Source organism: Salvelinus alpinus, chromosome 33, assembly GCF_045679555.1.
Source record: "Salvelinus alpinus chromosome 33, SLU_Salpinus.1, whole genome shotgun sequence".
Classification (NCBI taxonomy): Eukaryota; Metazoa; Chordata; class Actinopteri; order Salmoniformes; family Salmonidae; genus Salvelinus; species Salvelinus alpinus.
The window spans coordinates 19,030,468-19,049,209 of NC_092118.1; the positions used below are offsets into that span (position 1 = coordinate 19,030,468).

The following is an 18,742-nucleotide window of genomic DNA, read 5'->3' on the forward strand; positions in this document are numbered from 1 at the left end:
TTGACTATATCGTCATGAACAACATTAAGTTTCCATTATAAGCAACACCTCACATGTAAAGAAACTGTGTGTGAGTTTCCTGACACCTCACAAGTCAACGGTGTTACCCTACCGGATGTGCCCTCCGAATATGTCAGTGATAGGGGTGCGGACAAAGTCAGCTTGACGGGTAATGGAGGTCTTATTTCGGGGGCCCACTTGCTCCCATTCGTCCTCGCTCCCCTCCTCCTTATCAGCAGCATCGTCTGACTGGGACTCTGGGCCGTTGGGTGTGGGGGCTTCTGATCAAGACAGGAGAAGAGACAACTGATTTAGAACCACAGTCAATGGCAATCATAGAGCAGATCCAGCTTCAGCAGTGAGGCCAAAGAACATAAGGAAATTATGTGAAATGAAAAGGGACTAGATCAGTTCAGTTCATAAGCAGAGAGCACGTGTAAACAGATAATCGTATGACCTCATGCATCAGATTTAGACCATGGCACTACTTACTCTCTTCCTGAGGGGAGAAGAGCTTTTTCAAAGCCAGCATCTCCTCATGCAGTCCATTGAGGGTGAAGCCCAGGTACTCCTCCGCATCCTCCTGTCGACCCTGACAGAGAACGCACAACCATCAGCACTAATGAGACCACGGTGCCAAAGGGAGCCTGCGCTCTAATGCAACACCACTGACTCAGCAGACACCAGGTCCTGTCCACTGTTACTGAGCTTCAGGACAGGACATCAGTGTGCACATGGCACAGGTGAGATACAATCTAAACCACATAGGGAATGCCTGCCTCAAGAGCTCTCTCATTCCATTTGGAATAGCTTTTTTAATTACACTTCATGCGAGTATGAATCAGTAATGAGTCAGCATGTCTCATGCACCAACAGATGGATATTTGTACATGTATCCATGTACTGTACCATCAGACAGGTACAGACTGAACGTCTCTGGTGCATAGACTCAAGTGTACTGATGAGAATGTGGAATTTTACATAAAACCAGTGTCAGGAAACAGGTGATACCAAGTGTTTCAGTTTATTTGCTCCAAGTCCCTGAACACCTGAAAGTGTGGAATGTCTGGATGGTTCAAAATTCGAAATAAAACCCGGCTGAAATGTAAAGACTAAATCGTTTTATATTGATGTTATTGATAGTAGGGCCGGGCGGTACGGCCTAAAAATCACCTCTTTATTATTTAACTTCTCGGCAATTCACGATATATATCTCAATATGTTTTCTCTACATAAGCTTTGTTGTACAATTAAATGTCAAATACACTGCATTTCAAACAGCCAGCAATAATCTAATTCAGGGCTTGTGAAGTTATACTTAGGCTAAATGTAAGCCTTCCACAACCATAAGAGCCATTAATAATTGAATTATTTTATCAAAAATAGATCACCTGCTTTTTTGCAATAATCACTGTTCTAGCTTATAAGTCAGTCTATGAAAATAAACCTTTTTGTTACAAATAACCAGAACCATGTATAATGCACATTCACTAATAATGACTAACATTTGTAGCAGGCATTATAGAACATTAACACAGGTCTCAAACAATCACTCAAGCCCATGTGCTACTGAGTAGCCAGCTAATCTTTATATTTCAAGTTTAGCCAACTTGGGCCTATGTGCTGGCTAACAAGATAGAATTGTTATGAACACACCGTTCTGTCTGTTTCCAACGGTTTGAAAAGCATGCTAGCCTGTCCACTTTGTTCAGACGTTGAAATCATGTAGCCTACCTTATTTCTCAGAATTCCTTATATTTGTGTTTTATAATTATTGCACATTTATAAAACAGACTAGACAGCTAGTATAACAGTCTCTGGCTAAAATGCCTAAAACACATTTTCCAGAACCAATGTTCATTGATACTCCTGTTTTAGTAGTGTCTGCTCTGTGAGCAACTTGAAGAGTTGAGAGATAAAAAGGGTATCATTTAGAAAGGTTAACTTCTCCTCTATTACAGTAAAATAATGTCTCAATGTGTTTCAGTCTCCATATGACCGATTCTGTTGGACCAAACCACAAATGCAAGTGGAAAGTTGAAACCTGTTTGTCAGAGAGGAAGAAGTGATCTCTCATCTTTGTTGTTGTGAGTGGCCGGGGGAGGGACTTGGTGTGTGTGTAAATGGTAAGGTGCACACAGCACAGACGGAGCAAAGGAGACTAGACCAAAAATAAAACATGACAACAAGCGGACATAAAAAAAGACTGTTGCAATATTCTGCGCTAAAACATTCAAATGAATAAAATACATCACCCAGTCCTAATTGCTAGTACAACCTCCGAGGACACATTACTCATTTTACAGGCCGCAGGTAAATGCTTGGTCTGGATGCCCAATGGCTTTACCTTCTCTGAGAGACTCGACTTGATGAGGGTGAGGAGTCTGTAGATGTAGTTGGGTTCAAAAGGAGCACCTGGTCGAATGTCTTTTATTATCTTTTCACCAGCAGCTACGGAAAAAGCAACAAGGAACACATCAAATGAACATCAACAGGAAATACAAGAAACTCTAGCTCTTTTAGAAGATGCTGACAGACAGCTTACCTTGCTGCTTGGCTTTGGATGGCACAGGCATATTGCTGAACTCATTGACAAGCCTTACACTGGAGGGAGAAACAAGGTCAGGGAGTTGTAATCAGGAAAAGAAGTACACACCCAACCCAATGCAGTGAGCACACATTTAACACCTTCTCTCAATACTCTTAACACAGTTTAACCAATTTAGTTCAGGCAGGAATTTGTTGTCGCTGCTTATTTTCACACAAACAAGACCTCTATTGCTTGTGAGATTTGACTTTTAAAAACAGCCAGTCAGCTCCCAGGGAGAGAGGCTACTTACAAGTTGTCCATCATGGGTGTGGAAGTACAGGGTCTCTGGGTGTCATTGAACAGGGGAATGGACTTCAACAGGTGATACATGGGAGGGCAAGCAATCAGGGCCTGCAATGTCTCGGGGGTGGCAGTCAAGGGTAAAATAACCTCATTGGAACACTAAATACAGACATTTAATGTCACTTTGTTTATGACATGGTGTGATTTAAGCATTTCACATGCAACTGAGAAAAGGATACAGCGTTGATATAGCACCAGTTTCCCTTGTTGATCAGTCCTCTTGGTTGCAAAGACACTGGTTTGTGTATCAACTTCACATTCTCAATTAGTTCTGGGGATTCAAACAAATACACATGATTTTGAACACATATCCCTTACTAAAATCAAAGTTTAAATAGAAGCTAGTTTGTAAAGCAAAGGGCAAAAATAATATAAATTTACACCATACTGTGTGCTATATAGATTGTGTCCCTTCTTCCAACTCTGCATCATATGACAGTGGCACACAAGGCTGGTTTGTCAGAACAAGGAAATACTGTGCCACGCCTAGGAAGGGAGACTGTCACTGACAACACAGCTTCCATGGTAACGTGGACAGACATTCCAACATAGAAAGTATCATAAAACACCACCACATAATCACATTATGGGAAAATGGGTTAAAAATGGCAGGCAGTTTTTTTGATAGTTCCGCCTACGTACATAGCATATTATGAACAACCTCCAAATTACAGAAACATGGTTTTTATAGATAACAGGTTTGCTAAAAGTGAAACGATCATTCCAGGAGAAGAGAAATATAGTTTGGCTAAACAGTAAAGGCACACTCCAGATAAAATCCAGTCCAGAGATACGATCGTATACAGGGTTGGAAATCAAAATGAGACTTGGTAGTGGTGACACCAGTAAGGGGTCCTATAATAGCTTCGTGTTCATCCTCCTGTTCATTTCCTGACAGGAGTGCGCAGTCTGAGCACTGTATTGTGGGTACAAAATAAGCCTTTCTACTGAACGGTGAAGGCAACCACATGGAGCATGGTTTAATTATCTACAGCCGTAGAGCACAGGAAACCATCAGGTTTATCTAGACAGAAGCACATTAGCCTGCCCAGAAGCCATCTCTCATAAATACCTCAGATGAAAAATCCCAGTTTACAAAAAGGATGACAGGCTTAAGTAACCCACTGAGAAGGCCCGTCTGTATATTTCTTCCAGACACAGAACTACATCCATGAGGCCTGAGGAAGCCCAGGGTCATAGCACTGAGCGAGACAAGCAATAATCCCGTCAAGACAAAAACCACACATTACCCAGACATGGCAATCCCCCGTCACAGGCGGTTTAAAACCGCCAGTGTACCCTGTGTGGTCCCAACACCTGGAGGCTGTTGTTGGGAAGTGAGTAATCAGGATATGACCCTACATATCCCCTTTAATTAAGCAGCTTACAAGATCAACTCATTATGTAGCTTTGCAATTTTATTTTATATTCTGTGTGTGTTAGGAGAAAGGGGTGAGGTCAGAGATTTATCCTGCTCTAGTCTACTGCATCTGAAAATCCATAAGGTTGATGTCATGGTAATGGACTTAATTAGTGCTGCTCATACATTATTGGTAAAGCAGTAGCTCCAGCCCACCCTCTGTATTCTCGTGAATGCAGTTTGGAATAGAGGCCTTCAACATGTATTAGTATTACTGCTATATACAATGACTCTCTTTGACGCAAGCAAGGCCAGTTGGCTACATGGGAGTCTCCCTGGGCTCACATGGCCTGCCATTCATTCCCCAGCTCCATTCATTGGGGCATTATTGGGGAAAATAGGGTGGTGAGGTAAAGCATGTCATGGAGATGTGTCATAGCAATCTGGGCCTTACCAAGCATTGAGTGTTAGCACCACCTGGTGCTCATGTGTATCAGTCTAGCTAAACACCCTAATGTTGACACCAAGTGGACGGTAGGCTGAACTTCAGCACATGCATACAGAACATGAAAAGTGCACAAATTAAAGACTATTATAATAATCAATGGGTATAGTTTTGTCAACTCACTCTAGGGCTGACCACAATTATCTGAGTGGTCGATAGGCTGTTGGTCGACCAAGATTATTTTTTAGTCGAGCAGTAGCAAATATATTGCACACGAGACACCCGTCTTATTCGCGGCCATCTCAGTGAACTAATCCATCGCGGAGGCCGCGGGGATGGCACAGCCCAAGAATGCGAGTGTGGCGGCACAATGCACATCTCTCTCCAGAATGTGCTCCCTCCTGCTAATTTATGCACATTCATTGTTTCATAACTTAATTGTGAGAAGCTTTTGATTGTTAGTGTCTATCAATTCCCCATTACATATATCACCAGTAGTACATACACGGTTAATTCCAATAATTTCTAATCTACAATGTTTGTTTGGTTACGGTAAAGTCCGCGAAAACTTCTTAGAGATCGGCATCCCGTCAACGGGACAGTTGTAAATCATGCAGTGCTGTGTCACCATTGCAGATTTTAGAGAAACAACAAATGTCGGTACATATAAGTGTCTTATATCGGCTGAAAGCTTAAATTCTTGTTAATATAACTGCACTGTCCAATTTACAGTAGCTATTACTGCGATGTCAAAATGTCATGCTATTGTTTGAGGAGAGCTCCTAACAAAACACCTTTTCACCGCGATAGGTTTGATAAATTCACCTCTGAAGGTGAAATGTGTACTTACATTCTGAAATCATGCTCTGATTTATCATCCAAAGGGTCCAAGAGATAACATGAAGTTTTGTTAGATAAAATCATTTTTCATATCCTAAAAAGGTCCATATAGCATGCACGACCGATTTTGTATTTCCACTCGTTCAATTTGCAAAGAAAGGAATCTGCGAAAATCTCACCCCAAACGTTGTTTCAACGAGTTAAATCACGTTTGTATGTATTCCTCAGAAATCCTAGAACGTAACAAGACTTCACTATATCATTAGGGGTGTAGTATATCCTATATGACACCATATTTGGTCAGAGAGCAACGCCTTCATGGCATGTCGATGACGTGGGCGGTCTTCAATTGAACGACTCTTTCTTTGTCAAATAACAACCAATCGGGGTCAAACAAAGCTAGCTAAATAGCCAATGAGCTGGGCTTTACGGGAGTATCTGGAAACCCTGTGTCTGTCGCAAAATGTAGGTGCTAACCTTTTGCTACAGCATGCCTTTTGCTTTTGGACAAAAATAAGAATATGGAGAGCTATGAAGTTATGAAAACTGGTTGTTTTGCAAATGTTTAACTTATAATATGGCTACTAATACTGGAAAAGCTAAATCAAAGTCAAAGTATCTGGAAACCCTGTGTCTGTCGCAAAATGTAGGTGCTAACCTTTTGCTACAGCATGCCTTTTGCTTTTGGACAAAAATAAGAATATGGAGAGCTATGAAGTTATGAAAACTGGTTGTTTTGCAAATGTTTAACTTATAATATGGCTACTAATACTGGAAAAGCTAAATCAAAGTCAAAGTATACAGATTTGACGATATTCTTGCAGAAAAACGTAATATGAATGCAAATGTCTCTTTCACGATTTGCCCATATGTACCTGGGTGACTTCACACTAAATGTCCTGTAGCTCGCTCATACTTCAAGTTATCGGTCTGAAACGTTGCCCATACACTGCTGCCATCGTGTGGACACCATCGGAATTACAACCAGAGTGATGGCTGGAACTGTGACCTTTCTCTTCCATTTCAAAGATGGTAGGAGAAAACATTCTGGTTCTGGTTTATTTCATTCCATTTAAATTGAGTTGTCAATTTAGTCATTGTCTTTTGTTTGGAGCGCTCCTGTCAATGTTGAGTAAGGATGCGCACCTGATTATGCATAGAAGTAGGCCTATAGGTTACCTGGCCTGCGCGCAAATGTCGGCATTTAAATGTGCCCATTTGGGGATCTGACAGTATTTCTGATTGTCTTAACGCACCACCACTAATGAGTCGTGGAACTTCTCAAAGTAATGTTTTCTTCACCTCAAAACAGCAAGCAAACAGAGTCTGTTTTTACATCCATTGAGAATGACAATAATTCCTCAATGTATTTGAAAAATCTTTCCAGCTCTCTCCCTTTAGATAAATGTCATGCTCTGATCCAGTGGAAACATCATAAAATAGGCCTACCTGATTACTTCTTATCCCTTGCGCAAATATCATAAAGCTGCGTGTCCAGAGTTCACTGGCACAGGAAACTGAGGGCCCAGAATATTTTATACAATGTTGCAAGGAGCTTCAAGCCGGACCCAAGTTAATAGCTGATACGTTTCAAGTTTGTTACAGACAGGCCACGCGTAGCCGATGTGATTTAAAAATCTGGATATTTTCTACCTGCTGAATGCAATGTTTTCATTGGTTGGCTTTATAGGCTATTGTTACATAAACACTTTTTAGGTTTGTATCATTTTCATATAGATTTTTGATTAACCACATGATAATAATTTTGAGATCCGAAGATAGTTATAAATTAAATTAAACTTCCACGAAAATGTGCATATGAAAACCATAACTGGCACGCAAGATCGGTAGAAATTGTCAAATAAATTGTCATTCCACATGAGAAGGGTTGCCGACTCCTTACGTCGCCTATTGCTGGCAACTTCAGGAGAGTAACGGCAGAATCTGGGAAAGCCAGTAGGAGCGGGAGGAGGATGGTCGGGACAGGTTAAGGTTTCTGTCTTCGGGTTATCTTGATCTCTGGCTCCCTCGAATCATTTGTGTCTTATTTAATCGAACAGTGAGCTTAAAGCATCAGACAAGCTCAATGCATATATAGTTAATTTAATTAAAACACATACAGTGGGGCAAAAAGGTATTTAGTCAGCCACCAATTGTGCAAGTTCTCCCACTTAAAAAGATGAGAGAGACCTGTAATTTTCATCATAGGTACACTTCAACTATGACAGACAAAATGAGAAAAAAAAATCAGAAAATCACATTGTGGGATTTTTAATGAATTTATTTGCAAATTATGGTGGAAAATAAGTATTTGGTCACCTACAAACAAGCAAGATTTCTGGCTCTCACAGACCTGTAACTTCTTCTTTAAGAGGCTCCTCTGTCCTCCACTCTGCACCTGTTTGAACTTGTTATCAGTATAAAAGACACCTGTCCACAACCTCAAACAGTCACACTCCAAACTCCACTATGGCCAAGACCAAAGAGCTGTCAAAGGACACCAGAAACAAAATTGTAGACCTGCACCAGGCTGGGAAGACTGAATCTGCAATAGGTAAGCAGCTTGGTTTGAAGAAATCAACTGTGGGAGCAATTATTAGGAAATGGAAGACATACAAGACCACTGATAATCTCCCTCGATCTGGGGCTCCACGCAAGATCTCACCCCGTGGGGTCAAAATGATCACAAGAGCGGTGAGCAAAAATCCCAGAACCACACGGGAGGACCTAGTGAATGACCTGCAGAGAGCTGGGACCAAAGTAACAAAGCCTACCATCAGTAACACACTACGCCGCCAGGGACTCAAATCCTGCAGTGCCAGACGTGTCCCCCTGCTTAAGCCAGTACATTGCTAGAGAGCATTTGGATGATCCAGAAGAAGATTGGGAGAATGTCATATGGTCAGATGAAACCAAAATATATTTTTTTTGGTAAAAACTCAACTCGTCGTGTTTGGAGGACAAAGAATGCTGAGTTGCATCCAAAGAACACCATACCTACTGTGAAGCATGGGGGTGGAAACATCATGCTTTGGGGCTGTTTTTCTGCAAAGGGACCAGGACGACTGATCCGTGTAAAGGAAAGAATGAATGGGGCCATGTATCGTGAGATTTTGAGTGAAAACCTCCTTCCATCAGCAAGGGCATTGAAGATGAAACGTGGCTGGTTCGTTCAGCATGACAATGATCCCAAACACACCGCCCGGGCAACGAAGGAGTGGCTTCGTAAGAAGCATTTCAAGGTCCTGGAGTGGCCTAGCCAGTCTCCAGATCTCAACCCCATAGAAAATCTTTGGAGGGAGTTGAAAGTCCGTGTTGCCCAGCAACAGCCCCAAAACATCACTGCTCTAGAGGAGATCTGCATGGAGGAATGGGCCAAAATACCAGCAACAGTGTGTGAAAACCTTGTGAAGACTTACAGAAAACGTTTGACCTCTGTCATTGCCAACAAAGGGTATATAACAACGTATTGAGATAAACTTTTGTTATTGACCAAATACTTATTTTCCACCATAATTTGCAAATAAATTCATTAAAAATCCTACAATGTGATTTTCTGGATTTTTTCCTCTCGTTTTGTCTGTCATAGTTGAAGTGTACCTATGATGAAAATTACAGGCCTCTCATCTTTTTAAGTGGGAGAACTTGCACAATTGGTGGCTGACTAAATACTTTTTTGCCCCACTGTAGGGTGTCTATATATGGAAAAATACACATTTCAAAATTTAGACCAATCGATTGGACGAAAGAACAGATGACTTTCGGTCAACCAAGATTATATATTTTTTTAGTCGGGGACAGTCCTAACACACTCCAAAGGACATAAGGGTTAACCTGTGAGCTCTTCTTCCTCACACTGTGGGGCTATCTGTGAGTACACTACCTGCAAGTTTAGGGGCCATGGGATCCTCTGATACATGGACAGGGCTCTCCTTCACCTCCCCAGCCTTCTCATGCTGCTCCACGGCGGCCAGGGAGGGAGCCACTACCTCCACCACGTTCTTCACCTCCACGTAGGCCTGAGGGCTTCCAGGCAGAGGCTTGGAGTTGTGGAAGAGGCTAGCCCAGGATTTGAGGGGGTTGGCAGCGGGCGCAGCCGGAGAGGCAGGCGACTTAGGCTGCTCTGCCACTGCCGGCTGGGCCTCAGAGTCTGGGGAGGAAGCATGCTCCACTGAGGGAGCTGGGGCCTGCTGCTGGGGCTGCTCCAATGCCTCAGAGGCCTCCTTGTGTCCGTCTGCACTGATGCCAGCATGGGGCTCAGCCAGCCCATTAGCCACCCCACTGTCCCTAGTCACCTCCTCTTCTTCAATAGTAGCAGTAGCAATGGTGGCAGGGGGGCTGGCCACAGCAACTGAGGGGGGAGGAGGGGAGGTGGGGCAGGGTCTGTGCCCGCCGCTGCCCAGCAGTTCAGGGCTCTCTGAAGCCATGTTCTCAGGCTGCTGCTCTGCAGTTCTGCCTCCCTCTGCCACCCCACTGCTCTGAGAGGAGGAAGAGGAGGAGGTGGAGGCCGCATCTTTACCATCTGATAATGAGGCGGCTCCACTCGTGAAGTCCAAAGACGATTCATCAGGGCTATCACAAGTCCTCTGATTCACAGCAGCCGACGCTGCTGCCGTAGCGACAGGGGCTGAGGTGGAAAGTCCGCCCCCTGACAACGTCTTACCAACCATGTCCTGCGACCCGAGGTGAGGGCCGCTAAGAGCGTGTCCATTCACCAACCCCTTTCCAGGAGGCCCGTCCACACCCATGCCACCGCTATTGGGGCCTGAGCCCTCCAAGTAGTTGTAGTATCCTGGCGGGCGCTTTTTCTTTTTTTTCCTCTCCCGCTGGCCCAGGCTGCCCGGGCCCCCGTCCCCATCCTGGCAGTTCTGGTTGCTGTCCATGGCGGAAGGTTCCGAGTCTGGGCCATCGGGTCCGTCCGGGCCGTCGGGTCCGTCCGGGCCGTCGGGTCCGTCCAGGGAGTTGTAGTGTGCTCCGTCTGAGACGTCTGCTGCCGGAGAGAGGGCTGCGGCTGTCTGCGGAACCTTCTGAGACGGCTGGCATCCTAGGATGAACTCTGGAGCCTGGGGGTTCAGAGTGCTGGACACCTTGAAGAAAGGATCCTTCACTCCCACAGGCTCCAAGTCCATCACCTCATCCACACCAAACTCAATGTGCTGGTAGTCTTCACCTGCAGAGGAGGATGTGTCAGTCAGCTTGGGAACATAAAGCACTACAGTTCTGCACTGAAGACAAAGGTTCACACAACACAATAAAATAATGTTGTGACCAATTATTCATACTTACTACTCCAAAACAAATTTTGGCATCATGAAATATACAACACAATTTCCAACTTCATTAACTGTCACAAACTCAATGGAATATATCAAACATTGACCTTGAGCACTACACAAATAAAAGTATCACGCAATGAACAGTAAGTTAAATATCGATTAGATTTAACAAGTTGCTAACACTGCAAATTGAAAGATGATAGGCAGTGAGAGAAACAGCTGAAGGTGAACATGAGGAAAACGTTAGTAAATTCAGATCATCCCAACACTGAAAATGGTACGTCAGGGCTATATAAGACAAGACTGGTCATCCATACAACCCAGCCACCGGAAACCCTGAGGGGGAATTAAGGTATGGTTAGAGTTTGTTCGAGATTCGCTCTTCTCTGTGGATTAGAGTGTCCTCTGTTAGTGTTTTTACCAAAGGGATTTCATTCCAGAGAGTCATAATGATGCATTGAGTGACAAACCCTAGCAAAACAAAATACCTATTGTAATTGTTAGCTTCCATATAAGACCATTACTATGCCCTTAAGTCCAATAAAAAAGGGTTCTCTCAATCCATCCAGTTAAGTGAGGGAGGGGGTATACAAATCAATCACAAGTCAACTTAAAGCACTGCTGCGGTGCCAATGTGTTTAATGCAATAGAGAGGAGATATTTAACGGCATCTAAGCATGCAAAGCCTCACAGATCGTACGGACAGGCAAGAATGAGAGTAAATAGGGGCAAGGTTTAGAAAGCCACCAGTTTTTAAGACCTGGGATTGAGTGCTTCAGCAACAAATAATAAGCACAGCGTCGGACCCAAAACTCACCGCAAACCTGCCGTCTCATAGACTCCGTAATGTAAGGCACAGCAGGAGTGCAGTAACTTCCTGAATAATTCATACAAATCAGGGTAAAAAATTAAGTGTTATGAGCAGGGGAGGGGTATGGTTGACAGACTTTTTGTAACTTGTTGGCTCCAAAATCCCTGCTCTGCAGGTATGTTTGGACATATTTTTTACAAGTAAAATCTTATCTTAAAACAATGTCAATTCAGACTTAAACTGTCACTCTCTTACATGCAGTTCAGTCTGGATCCAACGAGCACAAACGGGCATATGTATGTTTGATTTTGGTCATAACCATTACATCATGTGGGGGCAAGAGTGTTGTCAACCCAGAGAGCGCTGGCCGGCCTCATGCGGATGACGTTCGGAATGTCTACAAGACAAACTTAAATAAATCAGAGCAATCCAGTAGACGTTCTTACCTGAAGACTGATTGACGCAGGAGACTTTGTCATTGAAGGGGGGAAGCTGTCAAAGAGCAGAGAGATTAGATTACAAATTAAAAAGACACTTCTAGTTAAAGTAAATAATCAAACATAGCGTTAACCTCATAGACCACGACTTGTCAGTCTGGGCCTTCCTGCTTATCAATGAATCACATCTGTGTAATGTGCACGTTAGAGGGGGGCAGATGACAGTACTGGTGATAAAAACGTGTTATTTTGTGGCTTATATTGTTCACACTCACTAAACAGAGAACATATGCAATAAACCATTGTCTTCTGTGTTTTAGACAATGACAGAGTAGATAAACACACTGGACTAAATCTATAAACTCAGCGGTTTGGGTGTTAATGAGCTTCCAAAAGGCCATTCTTAAGATCGACCCGGTTAACATTAAGAGCAAACGGCACACCAACACTTAACACCGTAGACTATACGGTGTCAAAACAGCTATAAGCTGGAGGAAACGTATGTGAATAAATGTTTAATTCGAGCCTCATTCAAAACTCTTTGTCTTACCTCAACATAACATCGTGGAGTCACGAAGAACTGATTGATCTCATCAGGGCTGAACTCCCCGAAGATGTACTGCGCAGAGAGAAAATATATTTACATAAAATATCTGATTCAACATACTGAGGATAATCATGTGCAACCTTTTAAAATCAATATATTATTTATTAAATCACTACATATATTACATGGTATCTTCAATATTAACATGTGTAGAAAACGTAAGTGTGAAATATTGCTAAAACATCCCAAGACCCCATGAGAAACACACTTTGAAAAAGTCCGCTTTAGCCCTCCATTTGTCTACAGAGAATTTTACAGACAAGGAGTACACCTCTTACTGATGAACTGACACAGTTGTGACAGACCCGTTGGAGAGGTAAGACTAGGCCTACTGGGAGAGGGCTTGCATATCATCAGTCTGCCCAGATTGCGCCATGGGTTTGGGTAAAAGTAGGGATAACATGAAAGTGACGAGTCATGCAGCATTAGAATGGCAAAATGGCTCCCGGCAGCCCACTTCCCAAAGAACTGAGCCAAATGGAGAGACCCGACTCACTGGCTTCAGCCAATATGTAACACATTCTAAGGGAATGAACTACAAATAACTATTGTAGTCCATTTTTTGTAGTTTCTTCAAAAGTGGAGTAAAACAATACTTTTGAAATGTTAGCTGACATTTGGCCACAATGCATTATTTTATCAATCTTATGTCCCCCAATGTAACAACTTCAAAAATGTTCACACAATGTTCTGGGGCAGGAAAATGTTAATGGCAGTGAAGTATCATTATTTGGTATGCTGGTCTGGACTTGTGACCCTCAAATCCCATGGGTTCATCCAGCTGGGCTTGATATTAATGCTTGCAGGACAAGAATAACAGATTTAAGTTGCACGAAATTGACAAGTAGATTTTTTTAAATCACAATATCAAACAATTACTCCAATCAGAATTGGATCAGAGGCCAAATAAAAAGCCTACATGACAAAGTGTATGTGATATGCATATCAGCTACAGCCGCATGTCCAAACCGATGCTGACGTGGAGGCGCCAGAAAATGTAGCCAAACTTTAATTACATAAATATAGGGCAAACACCAGTCATGTTTGACAAATATAATTTAGGATAATTAACATTAAACCTCTGAAGGCTTGATTCTGTCGACATACTCAAGGCACTTAGTTCAGATCAAATGGTCACAAGACCGGAGAGTTTAGGACAGTGCCTGTTGTGGAGGTGGCTAACATTTTGAAACTATTTCACAATAAACGGTCATTTTTTAAATATTGAGCTTATAATATGAAGGAATAAAAATTTAGCAACATTTTAAGCAAAACTGTCAGATCAGTTTCATCAACCTCATTGTTTTACTTTTTTATGTGCAGTGGTTATGAATTTTGGATCTGTTGTCCCAGAACTCTCCCAGAGTGTTTGTATGTCTACTCTCCCGTAGACATACAAACATACAAGGTTGTCATTTTAATGTTGCAATATTTTATAGGCTACAAAAAGGTGGCCAAACATCCTCCAGGAGAGCCTTAAAGGCGCAGTGTTTGAATATGCAAACAGGCTTGAATATGCAAAGTCATCAATAAGGAGAGTGCAGCCAATTTTTTTGTCTGATTCTCTTTTCTATGGTAAACAATACAGTAATGCATTTTATTTTGTAAAGTGGTTTCTTGTAACATTTTTCTATTTTTGGACAACTGACAAAAAAAAGTTAATGTCAAGCCCTGTCCAGGGATTACTCCTTCTAGCTGCACCTTTTACACAAGGCTCCACACTGTAATGTGATTAAGCAAATTTAGTTGAGTACTGGCAACACTTTTCACACTACACACAACCAAAATCCCCATATTAATAATTGGAAGTGGGGTGGTCATTCGTATTGTTTGAGGATCAATGTAGTAATAAGAATTCAATTTAGTTAATTTTCAGTGACCCACATCTGATGTTTCAAATATTCATAAATATAGTGCAGGGCTGCACACCGACAGCCCTGCACAGTGGGGTGAACTGGTCCTTCAATCGCACGGTTGACATTTCTTGGTTTGGCACATTACAGGATAGCAGGGCACTTGTGTCGATCCAAAAACATATCTGCATAACATTACAGCCTGAAAAGACAACCTTGAAGTCTTTCATTAGGCAACAAATAAAAAATGATATCTAAACAAAAACAAGTGTTGGTGGTGCATAGTGAGGGGAAGGTGTCCAATGACACGGAGCAGTAAAGAACAGTTGAAACAAGCTCGCTAACCACACAGAATCCTCCCAGCGCATTGAACTGTGGGACATGAAAAGGGAGGCACAGGGAAAAGAAAGTGCAGTTCAAGCATATGTAACTCTTCGCAAATGAGGGCCCAACATTGCTGAAATGGCACTACAGGCGACAAACAGCCAGCTATAATCCAACGGCCTCAGGACAGCTAATACAATCGCAACAGAAAGAATGTCCCTTTGACTCTTTCTACAGGCGTGCCACACTAAGCTTCCCTCGCTGTTGGTTTGGATTGAGGATTACCACAAAATAGCCATCTGTATTACTTCTACATGCTCCAGTGAGACGGTGCACACACACACACTTTCAATGAATGTGGTTACAGATCATGGAGCAGTGGTGGGACTTACAGTGTAAGGTGGGATCCATATGAAATATAAAGCACGATGACATCGTCTCTGATAAAAGGAGCTAAACCAGAGAAACTGAACACATGCTCATTTCTAATGTTAGTATACTTTACGTCAATAGAGTAGAATGATAATCATATATTACAGACAGCATTCAATGAGGCTTCTGTTTAACAAAAAGACATCCAAATGTGTTTTATGTGGAAGACAGGTTTAAGGAAGTGGATGGGGTGGTTGGCTTAGAGGGGTGGGGGTTTATTAAGAGAAAATATGTCAAACAGCAGACAAGCTGATAAGAGCCAGTCAAACAAGTTGTTTCACTTGAATTTCAAGTTACCAGACATTACCAACTCCTACCTGATGCATAGAATAACAATCCACACCCCCATATACCTACCTACAAGGACTGGGACTAAGCCAGCCTTGCAAGGCCTCACAAATTGGAATGCAAAGAGTCACTATTAGCAAACTTGTCATTCCATGAATATGTAACACTACAAATAAGGTCAAACATGTTTCGAATAAACCGATGATGCATGTTGGGGCTTGCGTATTACATTCTTATGAAGAATGATGACCTAGCACAGTGAGTGACGCCCAAGAACTGAAAAAACATTGAGCAGAGACATGACAGAACACTACAATTTATTATCGTAAGAGACACTTTAATACAGGGCGATTACCAACAGCTGATGGGATTCTCTGAGGCAATGGTGTTGCAGGACCTTTCAAGAGTAAAACAAATGGGAGGCAGCTCTGCTCTCTAAACACTGCTGTTCAGAAAAATACCTAAAAAGCCAGGCAACTCTGGGCCTCATGTGCCATTTCCATAATGTTGAATCAGGAGCTCACCATTCAAAAGATGAAGGCCACCACCAGCATATCAGATCATGCTTGGAAATTAACCATAACACTTTCTGTAGTTAAAGTACAGATCGTCACTGTGACAAGAGGTTGCCATCTTTTTCAGTTACAACCCCGTAATTAGGTATAGGTTTACCCACAGCTACCCACTCCTAACCCCCATATTTGTCATGTGACATTAAGACAATCCACCATTGCCAAATCCACGATGTTCACCAACTGACAAAACTGTCAAAAACTAAAATATGGGCAAATGCACAGTACAATATACTTAGGTAGAAACTATACAGGCCCATGAACCATTTTATGCTTGATGTCCACAATAGATGGAAGCATTTACTCAGCTGAAGATTCCCAGCATTAATTTATTAACTTGGAAAATATTGTGATGATACTTTGGTATGCAACACCCAGACAACCCACTGCTGTGGTGTGGAACGGTGTCCAACAGCTGCCATTCCTCTGCCCTTTGCTTCAATCTAGAATCCCTGAGTCATAAAGCAAAGATGTGTCTTCTGCAGCTCCTTGTGCTCAACCCATACATTGCAGGTACATTCAATTCTCTGCCATGGGCATTCAACCAATTTTCTTCAATGCTCAGCGACAATCTGCAGTGTAAAATGTAATTTTATTGTGAATCATAAATGAATGTCTCCATTACGTGCATTCAATGCCACTACGCTCAACCCCTGATACCAGAGCCTTATATTAAGAATATCAAATGGTAGGGCAGTGGACACATTACCTCAGGTGCAAGAACAGCCCTCTCAGAATGACTCAGAAGAAAACTACCTCCTTTAGATCAATGGTTTAATATTTCGCCCCTTCAGTGAGATATACATAGTTTCACACATGCACCTAAACTTAAACCCCAAGCAAGCCAGCTAGATAGTCTGCTTACATTCGCCAGCCCTGGTGGGGTGGACCCTATGGCACAATGGGAATTTGACATCTAGTTTAGGCCGACTGTATTGATTTAAATGTCTGTGGATGAGCAAGGTAGTAAGCTAGCTATTAATCTTACGTGTCGCTATAAACCACCATTGTTGAAAATGGTTGAGTAGGATTAAAAACACTTAGTAGTTGGACAAACATGGACCGTATGACAGATTACCAATAGGCCAACAAGAAATTAACTAACTAGTTAGCTGGTATTCACACCCCTTGACTTTCTCCACATTTTGTTGTGTTACAAAAATGGGATTCAAATTGATTTGTCATTTTTTTGTAAAAGATCTACACAAAATACTCTGTCAAAGTGGAAGAAAAAATAACATTTGTAAAACATATTGATTAGATAAGTATTCAACAGCCTGAGTCAATGCATGTTAAAACAGTGTTCTCCAACTCTGTTCCTGGAGAGCTACCGTCCTGTAAATTCACACCAACCCTAATCTAGCACACCGATTCTAATAATTAGCTGGTTGATAATATTAATCAAGTTAGTTACAACTGGGGTTGGAGCAAAAACTTACTGGAAGTTAGCTCTCCAGGAACAGGGTGGGAGAATCTTGTGTTAGAATCCCCTGTGGCAGCAATTAAAGCTGCAAGCCTTTCTGGGTAAGTGTAAAAGCTTTACCACACCTGGATTGTGCAACATTTGCCCATTATTCTTTTCAAAATTCTAATTGGTTGTTGATCATTGCTAGACAACCATTTTCAGGTCAAAACTGTAACTCGACCACTCAGGCACATTCACCGTCTTCTTGGTAAGCAACTCCAGTATTTATATTTGGCTTTAGATCTAGTTTTAGGTTATTGTCTAGCTGAAAGGTCCCCAGTGTCTGGTGTCTCCCAGTGTCTGGTGGAAAGCACACTGAACCAGGCTTTTCTCTAGGATATTGCCTGTGCTTAGGTACGTTCCGTTACTTTTTTATCCTAAAAAACTCTCCAGTCCTTAATGATTACAAGCATACCCATGACATGTTACAGTCACCACTATGCTTGAAAATAGAGTGGTAATTAGTAATATATTGTATTTGATTTACCCCAAACATAACACTTTGTATTGAGGACAGAAAGTAAATTGCTTTGTCACATTTTTTTGCAGTATTACTTTAGTGCCTTGTTGCAAACAGGATGCATGTTTTAGAATATTTTTATTCTGTACAGGCTTCCTTGTTTTCAGTCTATCATTATGGAGTAACTACAACGTTGTTGATCCATCCTCAGTTCTCTCCTATCACAGCCATTAAACTCTGTTTTAAAGTCACCATGGTAAAATCCCTGATCGGTTTCCTTCCTCTCCGGCAACAGAGTTAGGAAGGATTTTTTATTTTACCTTTATTTAAAAAAAGGCAAGTCAGTTAAGAACAAATTCTTATTTACAATGACGGCCTACTAGATCCACCAAGGTCTGGAACATCTATGTTTAATTCAGGAAACGGTCCTCTACAAGCTAGAATGGTGAATACAATTTAATTTGAACCTACTCAACCGGTTATCTGTGTGGCTCGTCCTTATATGGACAGGAATTAGACAATATATCCACAGGAAAGTATTATTAAACCAACTTTTCAAAGTGCTGGTAGTGTGTTCAGATTTATATCACCTGACATGCACAAAACCATGTAAAAACGTGCACGAGCGTGGCAAGTATACATGCGTCGCGTGCATGTATATGCCTTGTGTTCATGCGAG

The 18,742-nt window shown here is 42.0% G+C and overlaps 1 protein-coding gene across 2 annotated transcripts in view; it reads right to left on the reverse strand.

Annotated features, from left to right (window-relative positions):
- Window positions 1-18,742, reverse strand: part of LOC139563198 (ubiquitin carboxyl-terminal hydrolase 10-like) — a 29,680-nt gene that overhangs the window by 9,418 nt on the left and 1,520 nt on the right. The window contains exons 2-11 of one of the 2 annotated variants that reach the window (XM_071381542.1): window positions 12,613-12,681; window positions 12,072-12,117; window positions 11,632-11,691; window positions 9,422-10,708; window positions 3,073-3,164; window positions 2,841-2,950; window positions 2,546-2,604; window positions 2,348-2,451; window positions 493-592; window positions 113-281 (exon numbers count right to left, since the gene is read on the reverse strand). In XM_071381542.1, the coding sequence (XP_071237643.1) occupies window positions 113-281; window positions 493-592; window positions 2,348-2,451; window positions 2,546-2,604; window positions 2,841-2,950; window positions 3,073-3,164; window positions 9,422-10,708; window positions 11,632-11,691; window positions 12,072-12,117; window positions 12,613-12,681 (2,096 nt within the window). The remainder of the gene's footprint in view (window positions 1-112; window positions 282-492; window positions 593-2,347; window positions 2,452-2,545; window positions 2,605-2,840; window positions 2,951-3,072; window positions 3,165-9,421; window positions 10,709-11,631; window positions 11,692-12,071; window positions 12,118-12,612; window positions 12,682-18,742) is intronic. The other variant, XM_071381543.1, reaches the window with a different exon arrangement.